This window comes from Agrilus planipennis, unplaced genomic scaffold (genome assembly GCF_000699045.2).
Source record: "Agrilus planipennis isolate EAB-ADULT unplaced genomic scaffold, Apla_2.0 scaffold101, whole genome shotgun sequence".
In the NCBI taxonomy this organism is placed as follows: Eukaryota; Metazoa; Arthropoda; class Insecta; order Coleoptera; family Buprestidae; genus Agrilus; species Agrilus planipennis.
This window is the reverse complement of record NW_020438899.1, coordinates 910,830-928,686: the sequence shown is the minus strand read 5'-3', so window position 1 is coordinate 928,686 and position 17,857 is coordinate 910,830. Positions and strand designations below refer to the sequence as shown.

General features: G+C 38.1%; 1 protein-coding gene across 1 annotated transcript in view; it reads left to right on the top strand.

Annotated features, from left to right (window-relative positions):
* Positions 1-17,857, top strand: part of LOC108735595 (transient receptor potential cation channel subfamily A member 1) — a 124,085-nt gene that overhangs the window by 7,214 nt on the left and 99,014 nt on the right. The window contains exon 2 of the mRNA XM_018467608.1: positions 3,203-3,441. Within this exon, the coding sequence (XP_018323110.1) occupies positions 3,250-3,441 (192 nt within the window). The 5' untranslated portion in view covers positions 3,203-3,249. The remainder of the gene's footprint in view (positions 1-3,202; positions 3,442-17,857) is intronic.

The window sequence follows — 17,857 nt, the reverse complement described above, 5'->3', positions numbered from 1 at the left end:
AGATATAATTCCAGGCAGTTATAAAGCCGACCCTGATCTTTTGCCTACCTAAGTAGCATGTAACCCCTCACTGCTTAGTATTATTCGGTTATCTCTTTTCACTTTGTCTGTACTACTCATGAAGTATTTTCTAACTTAACAAGGTCGTATCCAAAACGCAGCAAATGACTACAATCGCAAGTGGAAACAAGAAAGAAGATACGTTCATTCTCACCGATTGCTTATTGCGGACTTTGCCAATTTTGATCGTCACNAGCATACCAATCCTTGATGGTTGATTTTCCTGGGGCAGTGTCCGGAAATTCGTTATCAAGCCAAGTTTTTGCTTCAACTGTATTTTTTCCCTTCAAAAAGCAATATTTTATCAACACGCGAAATTCCTTTTTATCCATTTTTTTTACAATAACAAAAGTTGCTTCACTAAAAATGCTATAATTCACAAACTAATGATCCGACAGCCGTCAAATTTATAGACGCGTCTTTTGAAGGTTATGACTAACTGAAAATCATATGGATTTAGTTCTGGTGCCGCCATCTATGTGTCAGGCCGGGGACTTTTCAATTGACCCTAGTATTGCACAGAAAACTATTTCTCATCACATTCGTGACAAATGAAATCCTCGATATCTTCTGTAAGCCCTACACATAACTCATGAACATATCTACCACATAAAAGACAAAGACGCATAGTCATAACATATTCCGTTTGACAAACGTAGCAGTATCAATGATCTCCCATGACAGGATTCTCTCCAAAATTATCATCAGAGGAACTATCAGCGTACGGCACAACATCTTCATCAGATTCCGTGTCGCTTTTTATTATCGTTTTATTTGGTTTAGTTTTCTTATGGACGGATTGACTTTTCTTATCTTTCTGTTTATCTTTTTTTCCTTTAGTTTTTCCGTGAGTCTTGTTAGTTTTTTTATTAGAAAAGTTTCCGCCACCTTCAGTGTCACTTTGAGTGGGAGACATGAACCACTGAGCAAGTCTCCCGCAACCACTCTGGTTCAACTCTCCCGCTCACACTAATTCCCAATTTAGGTTATGACAAAGAAAAACCTCCGATCGTGGATAAAAAAAACTTAGCACACGTTAAACTACATTTGTCTGGCAATATAATAATAGCAACACACAATAAGTACCTCAATAAATACGACAGCAATCACAAAACTACTTAAAACAAAAAAATATACTCCGCAGCAACAAAAACACGTTTTACATTGTCATTGACGAACAACACCACTTTGGTGCAAAATCGCTGCATACTTATGATTGGCCTCTTGCGTGCGACCAATGAATGCTTTAACGTTTCGTTTTTGCTAAATTTAAATACAATTTTGAAAGGTGGCTCAACTCTCCCACCTGGGCAAGTCTCCCGGTTTTCCCCTACCCTTTGGTCTGTAACACAGGGTTGATTATAATATAATTAAGGTTACGGCTCCAGGGCTAAATGGATCATGTAATTNTTACATGCTGTAAAGGGCCATATTGATCTATATTAAATGCACGATGTATTTAAAAATACTTAACTGGATAAGGATTAATGCTGTATTGTTTAAAATCGCTTCGTAAATAAGCCATTATTTCTCGTAAAAAGTAAAGGATAAAAAATGGTTATTGTGGGTTATCCCTAAGAGACAGACGTATACCATCGCGGACATTTTTGTAAACCTTTTTAAGGTGTACAATACTGTAGTATATTATTTTGATCTATCTCGTAGGGTTCAGCCAGCGTTTGCAATGTAAGCGCAAAAAAATGTATTTATTAACGATATTACATTGCAAGCCTCTAAAATTATCAGTGTTTCTCTACTATATTGTGCATGTATTATACATATAAACTTCCTCTTGAATTACTCTATCTATTAAAAAAAGACGCATTAAAATCAGTTGCATAGTTTTAAAGATCTAAGCATACATAGGGACAGACAGCGCGGGAAATGCGTTGCATGATTTCGTTACATAGCAACTCGCATGAAACGAACTTACTCTACTGTGCGTAAAGAAGTTTCACTTCAAAAACATTTCAAACTTTCATTAAAGGCAATACACACATAATGATACATATTTTGAAAAACAAAATGGACTTTGAGAATATAACATTTCACTTTAGAGAAAATTTACCCGCTCTAAATGACCGAGGACCACGTGACCTCCGTGTGTGTGGTTGCAACCCAAGATGCACAAAGTCTGACTAATAATTGATAGACAGTGGTATTTTTAGTAATTAACTAGAAACCAGATTCAGAGCGCCAATCCCAATTTAACAAATACACTTTCGGTTATGAAAAATAAGGTTACGTGGCTCTCAATATATGAAGGCATTGTATATTAACGCATTACTAAAAATATGTTTGGACGAAAAAACTATACATCGCTCATTAAAATGTAGATGTGGTCAATAAATATACACTGGAACGTTAACGAAACACGACAAACCAATAATGTACCTATGCAGTTCAGACGGAACATTCTGTATGCGTGTACATCTTAATCTTTGATTACGTATACGTATATAGATTTTAGTGCAATAGTCAGCTTTTGTAAAGAATTTATGGTCAATACGGAATCAGATGATCTTGAATATGCAATTACAGTGCAATTCTTGCAAAATGTATGCCTAAGAAGAAGGTGTGGAAGCAATAAACTACCTACATTTAATAGTTAATAATAATACTATTATATTTTAGTAATAAATATATACAAACATTATATAAATACTTCTTTTAAGTTTATTATATGTTCCTTATCCTAAAAATGAGTGAGGCTATTATTTTATATTATATTGAGAAGAATTTTCTATTCTCTAAAGTGCAATAATCCATTCAAGTTTGAAAGCTATCATTTCAAACTGCAATCAATCTATTATAAAGAAGGCAATATTAAAATTAAAGCCCTTCATTTTAATTTGCAAACCATCCATTTTAAATGTGCAAGTGGCAAAAGTTGATATTTTCTTTAAAATGCAATTGTATATTCCCCCAATAAAAAGTACCTAATTGTTATTTATTTATTAAGTAAACATGGTTTCAAGTAATAAGTTTAAAATTCAAAGAAGTTTTAATTGAAAAATAGTTATATTTTTTTGAGGTAAAATACATCTGTGAAACTAATTTCGTTAAAACAATAATTGCAAGAACAATATAGTTACAAATAAAGCAAATATAGTGTATACATTCAAGTAATTAATCTTTTCAGAACTATCCCATGATAAAGCAATTGCCAAAGCGTCACCTACAAGAAGAATGCCAAATTTGTCATTCCTTCTAAATCTATTCAGATCATGGCGAATAGGAGAGAACATACAACAAGAACAACAGGAAAAACTGGACTCGCCTGTTATTAACATTGTAACTGTATTGGACGACAATCAAGAAAAGATTATCGCCCCTACAATAAAACATTCTACTGTCCTATCAAAACATAAAAATGAGCAGGTACATTAATAATTTAATTACTATGCAAATAAAATCAAGTTATAAAATAACAGAAATATTCAATGACAGTTGATATTCAAAAGTAAAACTAAGATTAAGACCGTTTTGCATCACATTTAGTTTAGTATTTAGGTCTTGAGTCATCAACATCTTTCTCGAACATCTTTCTTCACTACATTCAATGAAATAAATACATTATAATAATGTATCAAAATAAAAGTTCACAGAAGAGTAATACAAGCAACAAGTTTTTACTAATCTGGAATTTATTATAATTGACCCAATAAATAAAAATGTTTATTATGATGCACATAAACTTTAATGTTTTTTTTTCAGAAATTTCTTCTTTTATTTTTAGATTCCGTGTCNACGTTTGTGCTTTTAAAAGTTTAAAAAAAAATAGTTTCAGATTAATTAAGTAAAAATTAAAATCTGAAAAATGTTTTAAATAAAATTGAATTAATTTTTGTTTAATATCATAATAATTCATTTAATTTGAGTGATATTCAATTTCATTGTCGAATTGGAATTATATTAGACATCATCTTATTTCCAGAATTAATTCGACAACATGGATTAAAGTTATACTTATATTAGTATTTAAATTTTTTATTGACCCATTTTTTCCGTTTTTTTGTGGGTCTTCTTCATTCAGTCCATGCCTTTTTTGATCCTGCATGTCTTTTCTTCTTAATTTTACCAATGTCATTTTCATTTCCATTCATTACAACATCTAAACGTTACTATCAATTTTGTTTTTATTTTCCTTTCAATTATAAATATTTTAGTTTTGCGTTATTTCTCAAAATGTTCTGTTAATTCTCCTTCTCATTTACTTGTTCCTACTTCAGCCATTAGTGTTTTACTTTTACTTTATATTTTCCCAGCATTCCTTTTCTAATTCTCTTCTGCATTTTTTAGGATTCGTATCCAGAAAGGTTATTCTTCTATAGTTTTCCGTTTACTTTTTGTCTCCACTCTTAACGATTGGGAAGATCCATCTCTCTTTCATCCTTCTGGTATATCTTCTCCGTTAATTTTTTTTGTATTATTTTTCCGTGTCTTCGAACTGTCTTTTCGTTTGCGTGAATCCAAGCTTCAATCCTTATGTTGTCTTCTGCTGTCGCCTTTCCTGTTTTAGGCCTCTTTATTAAATTTGTTATTACCTTGTTTGTAATTTAAATTTTTTTTTTCGATTTTTTTGCATTCTCTGTAGATTTCTTTTTCATGTGTTAGTTTCTCTTCTCCCTTCTAATAGTTGCCTAAAGTGGTTTATCGACTCATTCTCTGTGAAACTTACATCTATTTTCACTCTTTTTTGTATTTCCTTTTTATTGCAGCTCTTCATTTCTGTTAACTTTTAAAAGTTATTCTTTTTCCATTTTTTTTTCTTTCTCTTGTTTTAGTTTACATAATCTTGCATGCTCTCATTTATCTCCTGATATTTTTATTCTCTAAAGTGCTATTTACCTTCCTTCTTAACAATTTATTCAGATTTACTTTGCTTTGCTTCTTCTACATTAATTATCCCACCATTTTCTTTTGTCTGGATTATTTTTCCTGATTTTTATGGTATTTTTTGTTAGGGCTTTCTTTACTTCGTTGGTTAATTGATTCCATTCATCCTTTATTCGTAATTTCTAGTACCTTCCTCTTCCAGTCTTCAATTACTCCTTCTTGGACTGTTTTTGCCTTTCTTGTTTAGGCGTTTCCTAGGGTTACTTCCGCAGGTCTGTGATCTGAATCCACTCTCTTACTTACCTTACATTCGTGTACTACCTTCCACGCTTCTCCGTAATCAGTAACTAATCCTTTTTTTTTCAAAGAATGTGGCTTTCCCTTCTTCATCTCCGTATTTGTCACCGTTTAGAATTTCAAGTATCATCTTTTCTACCATTTCCACATCGTTTCTCTGTTTTTTTCTGTATTTATCGACAAAGTATTTTTTCTTTTCTGCTTCTCTGTTATCTTCCTCTTCCAACATATTTCACGCTCTGATGTGTATTTCTACCATTTTTGCATTAATTAAACCCATCAAATTTTGCTCACTTCTTATCTAAATAAATATTTTTACTACTTCCGGTCAACATGCCTCCTGTCGTTTTTCTCTTTTTCTTCCGTTCGTGCTTGCATTGCCCAGTTACAATCTTTGGAATGTAATTTTTCGATATTTTTGCAATATCTCCGTTACGTTTATTACGTCGAAATCTTACATACCTCCAAAATCTTCATACATGCTTCCTAACTAGTTAAAAGTTGTTGCTATGCGAGAACTTAAAAACACCGTGGATTGGAAAGGTTAGAAATGAGGAGATATAAGAACTAGACGAAATAGGTTGTTAGAATACCTTCTCCGATATAAAAGGTTAGTTAGAGACACATTACAAGCAAAACCAATAATTAAGAGGGGCAAAGGGAGACCTGTTTTAGATAAATGTTCTGAAGTATAGCTGCAACGGTGTAAGTTGCACTAGTTTTCAAGAAGTACGAATATTGGTTCAAGATGATGAAATGGTAGTGCTTGCCCAATCAGTCTTCTGGCTGAAAACCTTAGTAGTAATTGGAAATTCGGATCTTTTTGGAGAATCGTGCCATCGTCTCTAGATTATTGCAAAGATTCGGAAAATAATCCAGTTTTTGAATCGCAGTAAATCTTACATCTGCGTGACCCGATTGTAATAATTATATAACTGTATCTGCATTCAAGAGACTTGAGATCAACTCAAAGCTTACATTTCTTGCTTCTAAAAAGAGAAGCGAAAGCGCAAAAACCGTTCGTTAATAGTAATTCGTCGGTTTTACTTTTTTACTAATCTGACTAAGATCCATGACCTGACATTCAAAATTTTAGGAGCCAGTTCATTTCACTTTTGAAGGATCCGAATCAGTGAACCGGATCAAATCTGGTCCGGACATTAGTAATTGATACTGATGGTCTGAAAGTTTATTTGTTTCATCTTCTGAAGTGAAATAAAATGAAGTTTCAGTACGTATCGTCTAAAACCATCAAAGTTGCATATAAATAGTAGTTAATATGATTGGATTTAAAATTCATTCAGCTGCATAATTTTTAAACGATTTCGTGTTATTTACATAACAAATATAGGAATGCAACAGGCTCTGTCTGGAAGTCAAACTTCTCTTTCTAGCAAAGTAAAGCCAGAACGAAATGTCACAATTTTAAATATCATTAAAGTTTACTTCTTGGTTAATTGCTCCACGATTCTGATGAAAAGTTAATGGTTCGGTTTTCTAAATATCGCATGAAATCAACTCAAAAGATTTTCCACGAAAAGCAAAAACTCGTTTACGCTTCAGTTGTGATATATGTGCTGGCAAATTGCCACTTTAAGAAAAATATATAAACGCCAAGCAATTGCAAGTTTTTCTTTTTTATATTTTCCAGATTTGCTTTACTTATTATTATTACTATTATTACAGAATGTGAAAGAGTCAATGTACCAAAACGCATACAAATATTAAGCACCTTTTAATAAATAGTCCTGAAAATAAAATTATTCTGAAGATTCAACAAAAAAGTACCGTAATTTTACTATCTCCATAGTCTCATTCTGATCGGAAAGACTATTCTAAACATAAATATATAGGTTTAAGCATAGTATATATTAGTTCGACGGATTTGTGACCTAATAAGTACAGTTTGTCGTTGTTGCTGTTGTCATCTGTCGTAGCTTAGTGGTCAAAGCATTGGCGCGTAAAGCCAAATAAAGCCAAAGAGCCCGGGTTCTATTCCCGGCGGGGGTGTGACAACAGCAACAATTTTTTCCTCATTAATTTGAGGAAGTGTGTAGTGGGTNCACTATTTATAACTCAAGAACGGCTGAACCGATTTGGTTGAAAATTGGTGGGGAGGTAGCTTAAAACCAAGACACGGATATAGAATACTTTTTAACCCGTTCCCATGGAGAAAAAAACTTGGTATAAGAAAACGCTATTGATATGAAATAACAAAACGCAACTGACAGTAAAACGAAAAATTTATCAGTCTAGTCGTTCATTTGTTAAAAATGGTATAACAAAACGCAACTGACATGGAATAACAAAGCGCAACTGACAGCTAAACGTCTATGGTTAAGTATGCCCTATTTATTTTACTGCTATCACAATCAATTTATTTCTCGATTCACTTCTGCAATGGTCACTTTATTTCTTTATCTCTCGGCGATCGTCTCTTCCTTTTGTTTACTTTCCGGAACCTTCTGGAAAACGTCCGTATAATTTATTTTTTCTTTGAACTGTTAACAGCTTTCCCAAAACGCAGGTGTGACACACACATTTACAAATACGGCACACATGAAGAAAGGTGCCCGCGGCTAGTCGGCGAATCGATAAGCCGCTCACACACACGTGTGCCCGATCGCACACAATCACGCTCGTGGTCGCTACACTAGATTATTTGTGGTCAGATTTACTTGAAACTTAGTCTTAATGGTCTCTCATTCAATTTCTGAAAGACCTATCTCGACATTTTAAAAAATTCAACCTCCAAAGGGGGGTTAAAAAGGTGTTGCAATTTTTGTTTGGGACATACTTTATTTGTGGTTGAATTTACTAGAAACTTGGTATATATGCTGTTTGATATTATTATTCAAATGAAAAGTGGTTGCAGCGTTTCCATGGGGTATATTTTATTTATACTCGGATTTACTCGAAGGTTGCTCATTGTCGAAATTAAGCAAATACGTATTTTGGTAATTTTTAAATATCAACCCTTAACGATGAAATGTTGTTATTACGTTTGTATTTGAAATCTAAGATGGCGACATTACATAAAATTAAAACGTTATAAGGGTGAATTGGGAGTTAAAAAATTTTATGGAGAAACAATATCAATTTCTGCGAGCGAAGCCGCGGGGGAAAGCTAGTAAGCAATAAATTATAAAAGCAAAATGTCAAATTGTTTATTGTTAAAACTTATTCATACAACTAGCGTCTATTTTAAGCTTAATTGTAATTAGTTACTCTCTTATATATTACACTTAAATAATACAAAAATAATGGTATCATTTTCAAAATAATTTCGTTCAAGTAATAAAAAAAGTAAAGTAATGATGCTTATTTTGAGTCGTTGTTTTTCACAAACAAAATGTCAATTTCATATAAGATAACGAACCGACAATTATCTCTTTACGTTGCTGTTTACAAGTTTTCGAGAGAAGCGGGAATTAATCGAATATCACGACAAAAAAAATATGTGTAGGATCAAATTAAGTTACACCTGGTCTTTATTTCATATATTCTGCCTGCTGTTATGATGCAAGTGGTGAAAAATTAATGACTAAAAATATATATGCAGTTCTTTGGTACAACATAACATTAAGATCGTCGAATTGTAAATGCAATTAACACCAGCATTTAGTTTACTATAGTATTGCTTCACCTAGGATGTAATTCAAAATATTTAATAAATTAAGTCTTCTATTTTTGATCAGTCGTAAAAATTGGTCAATAAACTTAAAATAACCCGGTTTTTATGTGATTTCAAGCGACCCGCTGCGTTACAAAGGTATGTGGCATTGAAACTTTCCGGCAGGAGTTTGTTACGTACAATGAACAATGGAAAACATGAAAATATATTTTTGTACATTTTTAGTGTTACGTAGGTAATTCCATGAGAAAACAGATAAACTTATACATAAGACAGGGCGTCATAAATCACAATGTGTACTAGAGAACAATGTAGAAACAAGGTGGAATAGGGAAATAATTACAAATTGAACAAATTAATCATGGTTAATCAGAAATCAAACTATCAAGGAAATTAAAACGACCTACTAATTAGATGTTTCTATACTGAACACTGAAAATCCTACACAAACACATATAGATACATCCAATAATAATTTCATCATGTTTAGCCGAAATGAAAATACACAAACCCACCTACATCAATAATCAAAAATCAGTAATGATTGACACATGTGGAATAGGCAGCAATAGGCACCACTGTCACATGCTGGGTTAGTAAGTACAAGAAGAAGATAAAATATGCGAATGAGGTTCTTTAACATCAATTTATCTTTACTTATTGACCAGTGAAAACTGAGAAAAACGAAATATAATATTTATAAACTAATAAAAATAACATGTTATATGTAAAATACGTAAGCCTTCACAGCTGGGTGTTCGATGAAACAAGACTAGTTTCTATGTATTGTTCCGTGTCCATTATAACGCGCAAACTTTTCCATTATTAACAGATGGCACCTTCAGTGTATTACGTATCATTACCGGTTAAAGGACCAGTACAAGGTTGAATTCTTAGATCAGATGTAACGTTGTTTATCCTTCATCAGAAATGTCCCAATGCGGCTAACCCTCAGTTTTTTATTTCTATACAATTTCTACCGCGCATTTTTTCGTGCCGAATTTTAGTATCCGTTGGTACGTATAAAGAGCAACAGGCAGTTGTAGGGCTGGAACTGCAACGTAGAGAAGTAAATATTAGGAGGGGAGTCCGATAGGGATACACATTGTCGCCACTACTTTTTAATCTTTACATCGAAGACGCGATCAATATCATTAAAGACTGTACAACAGGGGCAAAAGACTAATATGCTTAAATTTACAGAAGTATTGTATGAAGATAAAAGTAGAACAAAAATACTTATATGCAAGGGACAAAACACTAGGGAAAGAGCGAATATAAAGATAGGAGACGAAAAATTAGAAGTGGTTGATTTTTAGGTATCTAGGAAGTTAGATAAGTCAGGACGGAAGGAGTAGTAGGGATACAAAGCAAAGGATAGCGCATGGCCGAATTGTCTTCAATAAAAAGAAGTCACTTCTATGTTCGCGAACGGTTTAATTTAGAAAGGTTGTTAAAGGTGTATCTTTGGAGCGCGGCGTTGTACGGATGCGAAAACGGTGGGCGCGGAGGAAAACAAGAGGTTAGAAGCGTTCGAAATGTGGTGGCGAATGATGAGGATATCGTGGATCGAGAGGCTTAGAAATGAAGAGGTATAAGAAAAAGTAGGAGAACAGAGGACTGTATGGAAGTCAATAAAAAATAGGCGAGATAGGTTGGTAGAAAACGGGGGCACTCAGAGACATATTAGAGGCAGAAAAAGGCGTTAAGAGGAGTAAAAGTAGACCTAGATTAGATTACTGTTCGCAAATAGTTAAGGATGTGGGTTGTTCTAGTTTTAGGGAAATGCGAAGATTAGTTCAAGATAGGAATGAGTGGAGGTGCATGTTCAAACAGTTTTAGGACTGACGACCTTATGATGATGATAAGTACCAATTCTGTCCGAATGACTAAAAAAACATTTCTATGCCAAAGAAGACATTTGCGACTTCACTAGCTGGAAAAACCAGCTATTCCTGGGCATACCTTGTAAGGGAGACGTATGATTGCCTTTATGCACCCCCATGTATTGATACTTATTAACAGATTTCGTCTGAAGGGAAGGTCGTGAATGAAACCGAACAATGTCAACGGATATAAAAATTTTGAGGATTAGCTATACTTGGATCCATCCTTAGTGCATGAATACATGGAAAAGCATTCTATTCCTTATTTTTCTAATGCAGTCTGATTGAAATTCCGTTTCCTGTGTGTGCACCTATTCCCTTAGACATAGTTACATACACACTAAAATAAGTTTCTTTATTAGTTGCATTATCTGCTGTACTATGGATCCAAACGCAGGTTTATTTTGAATTGTATATCGCATGTAAAAAACAGATACAATTGCAGTATAAATGCTGCATATCTACAGCAAAATTAAATTTTATCACAGTCCATTTCAATTGTATTGTTTTTTTTTATGAAATCCTAAAATCAAGGGACTGAAACGTTAACTCAATAGAGTCAATTCACCGAGGGGTGAATATTAACAACACGAATGTTTTTTTATTTTCTGTCACGAAGCATTATTGATTATTAAAATATATTATAAGCTACAATCAACTAATTTAACTATGATAATTCTTGTTGCTTCTCCTCAATGCGGTAGAGACATGAGCTATGTGTAAGTCTCGTGGATGTGTAGGTGTCAGAACAGATGGAGGGAGATCCGACCGGGAAGAGAGAGATAATCAGGCCGTGCTAGAAAGAAAAGAAATGGTACCTTATTACATATCCTGTCATGATTGTACTTTGTACCGTACGATGCTGTCTCCAAGTATTTATACTCTATGATTACATCTGATGATGAAGAAGCAACGTCATAATTGACCTAAACGTCATGCAGGAATCATGATCTCGGTAATTCGAACGAAGGATTCGTCTGGGGAACGAATCTTAACTGACCATGACATAACAAACGGTGTGAAACTTCATCTTCACGTTGACCGAGCGGCACAGCTCAAGGGTGGATACCGGTTCGATTCAGTTAGGTACATACTGAGGCAGTAATAATATTCTACAGCTAATGTTTCACTTTTTTGTATTTGTGGGTTAACACTGGTATTGAATAACACAAATGTTTGATCTGAACACAATTGTTTATTTATTATTTGAGAGGTACACTGTTGACAATGTTGACTCGAGTTAGATCGGACAGAGACTGACTATTCCCGATTCACTCAGCCAGATGGCTCTGTTGCCAACTTGAAACCTTAAGATCAATACACAACATTTCCTCCCTTCTTTAATTAACTATTAAAACTTGGATTATTAAAAGAAAAAAATAAAATGAAATGAAATAAATAAAAAATAAAAAGAACGTTCTATTTTAAATTATGAGCAAAGAAAAACACCTTCCCATCTTGTCTCTTCTTTTCTACACTTTACGTCACTCCGGAGAGAACCGAAGTGGAGCACGGCGCTCTCGTTGAGATCTGCGTGGAATCCTTGGGGTGGACGGCATTGCGGGTGCAGGGATCGCAGGAACCGGAGATGCTACAGGTGTAGCCGGAAGTGCTGGAGTTCGTCTTGATGTTTGTGGCTGCTCTGACTGAGCTTGGGCTTGGCCGTAGAAACGTGTCCTGCGTGGTGCACCGCAATTGATTCCGTCGCCAACGACACGATCAGGTTCTGCTGCTCCCATTGTGTTTCCCCGATCTGGTGAATGTTCATGACTGCGAATCTGATCAATGTGCCTTTTGAACCGTTTGCCGTGAAATTCAATTTCGTAGTGCAAATCTCCCAAGCAGGACACGACTTCTCCAACAATCCATTTGTCCATGCGCGGATTTTCTGAGAGAAAATACACCAAGTCTCCCTGATGAAATTTACGGTAGGTTGCATCAAAACTGGCCTTCTGTTTCTCAGAAATCTTGGTGTGTAAATCATCTGGGAGAACAAGGTTGAGTCTTGCGCGCAGATCACGCCCAATGAAAAGCTGAGCAGAGGATGCACCGGTGGTAGCGTGAGGAGCTTTCCGATATTGTCGCAGGAACTAGTTGATGTTGCTTTGAAGAGTGCTCTCGGTTGTTGACATCGCGCGCAGGGCGTCCTTGACCGTCTGTACGCATCTTTCAGCTTGGCCGTTTGTCGAGGGATGGTAAGGAGCTGTGAGCTTATGGTACTTCACGCCAGACATCATCAAAAAGTTTTTGAACTCTGCGGATGTAAATTGAGGAGCATTGTCCGAAACCAGGATGACTGGTGCCCCAAACGTTGCAAAAAGGTTGTCGAGGATTCGGCTCGTAGCAGCTGATGTCGTGGACTTGGTTACTCTGACTTCCAACCACTTGCTATAGGCGTCCACGATAATGAGCAACATGTTTCCAGCAACTGGCCCGGCGTAATCAATGTGGATTCTCTGCCATGGAGCTGTAGGGTACTCCCAGTGGTGCTCTCGGAATTGTACGGGGGCGTGTGCATGCTTTGCACATTCAGTGCAAGATTTGGCGACATGCTCAATTGCAGCATCGATGCCAGGCCAGAAAACAAACGAGCGGGCCAGCCCTTTCATTTTGACGATTCCGATGTGAGCGGCGTGCAAATCCTGAAGAATGGCGTTTCTGAGTGAAGGTGGAATCACAACTCTGTGTTCAAACAACAAACAATTAGCGGCCGTGGTGTAGTTGGCTTCAGATGACTTGAAGCCGTGACGAAGGAGGTCTTGACCTGATTCCAAAAGCTTCAGAATGTTGCCAAGGTGCTCATCTTTCCTCTTTGCCCTGGCGATGGCTTCTGCTCGAATTGGTAATTGTTTGATTTGGTGGAGTACAAAGTGGTCAAACTCGTCCGTTCCTGCTCCTTCCCCCTCTACCAATGACTGAAGACAAACTTGGTTGACCGTGGTTGGTAACGGCGCCCTGGAAGAGTAGTCTGCGTTGGCGTTTGCCTTCGAGTCTTTGAAAACCACCTCGAAGTCAAAATGAGCCAAGTAATCCGCGTAGTTTGCCATCCGACTAATGCACAGCACCGGCAGTGATTTTTCTGGATGCAGGATTTGTGTTAGCGGTTTGTGGTCCGTAATGAGAACGAAATGACGTGCGTAGAGATAGACGAAAAACTCCACAGCTCCCAACCCGGTTTTGCTGGCATCAGTCGCCAGCAATAGCGGTAGCGAGGGGTCGTATTGCATGAGAACCTGGGGTGATACCAAAGTTTCTTTGATGTCGACGTATGCTTTTTCGCCAGCTGGAGTCCAGGTAAACGGTTCGCTACGAAGCATGTCACGCAAAGGCCGATCTCGCGTTGACAAATCCGGGATGAATGCGCTGTAATACGTAGCCTTTCCCAGAAAAAGTTGCAGTTCCTCCGGTGTTGAAGGCTTTGGTGCATCGCGGATAGCTTCGATGTGGCAGTCGGATTTGTGGATTCCCTGTGCATCAAGTTTGTGACCCAGGCAGTGGAGTGTAGTTTCTGCAAATTTACATTTGGCTCTGTTGAGTTTCAGCCCATGATGACGCATCCTTTCCAGCACGGCACACAGGGCCCGGAGCAAGTTCTCGAACGAGTCTGCGAAGACGATGGTATCATCGAAAAAATTGACGACGCAGGGCAGATCACGCAGCACTTCTTCCATTCGACGTTGCCACACTGCAGGGATGTTTGCTGCTCCGTAGACCGCGCGTGTCGGTCGGATTAGGCCATGAGTAGGCGTGTTGAGAGTCATCGCGTGAGCACATTCGTCGTCGATTGTGACATGCGTATAGGCATCCGTGATGTCAAGATGACAGAACCACTTTGCGCCTCGCATTTTGTTAAAGATGCACTCCACTCGTGGGATTGGATGTTCGTCTACGATCAGCTGAGGATTTAGTGTAGGTTTATAGTTTCCAGTGATACGTAATTTCCCGTTCTTTTTTGCCACCACATGTGTCGTCGAAGCCCACTCCGAGTATTCGACCCGTTTGTACACGCCCGAATTCAGCTTGGCGTCAATTTCGCGTGCATATGCATCACGCAAAGCGTAGGGAACATCTCGAGCTCTGGAAAAGACGGGTTTGTATCCGGGTTTAAAGTGCAGTTTGACAGGAGGCCCTATGAGTTTTCCAGGTTTATCGTCGAACGAGCTTTCAAACTGTGTCAGGATGCTGTCCAATTGAGCCTGTTGCTGCAACGATGGCCTTGGAGAAACCGGATTGACGGCGTGGACTGATGCTGCATTTCCAAAAAAGGTTGAGAAATTAATCTCGTTTGCAAATGCGACGATCCACTCGCGGCCCAAAAGCGAGTCGACTATGCCATCCGCCAGATAAAGGTCGAGCTTCCGAACTGAGGATCCGATTTGAGCGTTGACAGATACGCGACCGAGGCAGGAAATTCGATGACCAGAAAAGCTCGCAAATTGTTGGTTGGTTTCCAGCAATTTGTATTTGATTTTGGCACTGTCAAGCGTTTGTTTGCTCATGATTGCGCATGGCGCGCCGGTGTCAATTTCCATTTTGACGTTACGTCCGTTGATAAGGACATCAAGCACCACCTTCCCAGGAAATTTGACAGAGTTGACAACGTCCATTTTGTTGAGACGTCGCATCTGGTCGACTTCTTCGGCTGGAAAATCTTCTTCAGAGTCTGAGTAGTCTCTGACTTGTCTGATGTTCCCAGATCTGCAAACGGAAGCAAGGTGACCTTTCTTATTACAGGCGTGATAGGTGGCGTCACGGTACGGGCACTGAGAACGAGCATGTTGACCTCCGCAGCCCTGACAGGCCCACTGCTTATCCTGGCTTTGACGCGGTTGATAAGGCGATCCGGTTGGTTTGTGTACTCCATGGGGTTGTGTATGGGGTCTGCCTTGATTTAGACGTTTCGTGTACTTCAGCTTTAGGGGTGCAAATCCCAACTTGTTTGCTGGTTCCACCTTGTTTTTCACCGTGTCCGATGTCAGACGAGTCGCTTCGAGAGAATTTGCGATTTCAAACGCTTCCGCAAAAGATGCTGGTTTTTTTGCGATGATCTCATCACATGTCACTTGCGATTCGAGTCCGAACAACAGTTGTTCGATGAGCATTCTGTCCAAAAAAGCGTCAAATTCACAATACACTGCACCTTGTTTAAGCCTGAGAGCAAAGTCTGCGACTGATTCGCCCGGATTTTGTGTGAGTTTACGAAATTTATAACTCTCTGCGAACTTGTTTTTTGCGTGATCAAAATGTTTTATGAGGGTTTGCTGGATTTCGGCGTACGTCAGGTCCTGAGGTAGGCGAGGGCTAATCAAAAACTTTAACGCATCATTCAGATCTCTGCCCATGTAAACACGGGCATAGTTGGCGTGCTGCTCGGCCGGTATTTCACTCAGTTCCAGAGCCCAGGAGAAACGTGTGAAGTAGTCCTGAACGGTGGTGCCCTCTGTCGGGCGGTATTCAGCCATGTTGAAACGGGGTGCACGAAGATGTCCATTGTTGGCTGCGTTGGCAAGTTCGGGACCTGCAGCGGCGGCCGCGCCTGGTAACGAAGCTCGAAGTGCCTGAGACAACATGGTGGCCATAGATTCCAAAAGTTCCGGTGAAACTTGTGGTGGATCGGACATTGTGACTTGGAATTTATGACAACACCAAGACTTGCACTTGAAACCGGCGGGGAAGAAAAATCACTTTAGGTTATGATGGGTGCACGATGCCCAGAGAGTCTTTGTTCCACGTCGAACACTGGCACCCGATAATAAACAGTTTCCAGTGTGATAATCCCACTTCTGACACCACTTTTGTATTTGTGGGTTAACACTGGTATTGAATAACACAAATGTTTGATCTGAACACAATTGTTTATTTATTATTTGAGAGGTACACTGTTGACAATGTTGACTCGAGTTAGATCGAACAAAGACTGACTATTCCCGATTCACTCAGCCAGATGGCTCTGTTGCCAACTTGCAACCTTAAGATCAATACATAACACACTTCCCCTCTATCTTTATTTTGTCTGTCTCATTTTTCTCACCCATCCGTTCCCATGATTCCTGAAAATTGGCTGAGGGCCTTCCGCTCTACCCTCAGGCGTAATCCATAGTAACTGCTTGCCCTCCAGCATTGGTAGGATTGAAACACCAAAAAAAGTAGTCTCACGGTATTTATTCAACGTTCAATAGCTGCAGCGAAGAGACGTACCAAAATCAGCCAACGAGCCAACTGCATGCGAACAGAAATGTAATTAACCATCGATTATCGACCCTCATCGTATCCATCTGTCATGAGCGACGATATAGAAATCTCAAAAACTTCGGAGAACTAGAAAAACTTCAGATCTAACCGTCAAGGAACCCCAACAACCGCCACTAGACTTACGTAAAAGATTCGACAACAACTGAATAAAGTTCATAAACGCAATTAACACACGCAACGGGATCAAGATATAATCTGCATATTAATCCGGAAGAATACGGCTATCGACGACGTTTTGGACAGTGTCAGAGGAGCCAGAGTATAAGGAATATACAAAAGAATTGCAAGAACTAAGATCCAACCATCCACTTCGGGTGTGCTGTGATAACAAAAGTCTAAAGACACAGCGTTGTCTGCTAAGCATTGCGCGCTGCATGTAAACAAAGGACACGGCAACAATTTCCAGAAACTCAACCTGCTTTATCATTCCGAAAAATATGAGTGGTTCTTTGGCGCCAGCCAGTCACACTAAAACTTGAAAACTGACAAGACACTTATATAATAATGATAATAATATAATACCTTTAGCATACTGTATTTCCCGCGGCGTTACAGAACTGGGTATAAATACTGCTACGGGACTAGTCACATAAGTCAGAGCTGGGCAAACTCGGTTCTTTTGCATCCCGAGTGCTCCTCAAGGTTAACCAAATAGCTCCTCACTGATACTGCGAGTGCGAGCGAGATGATTCTTTCCTTTTCTTATCCCTTCCATTTCGTAGGTGAGTCCCCTCTTCCATAGCCAAACCCAATAGTTTTGCGAACGTAGTAACGAAAATTTTCGTAGGTATTATTTAAGTTGCGAGAGTGGCTTCGCTCGTCTACGGGATGAAGGGGCTTGATATGGGAGTGGAAGGGAGAAGAAAAAGACAAAACAAAATTATTCATT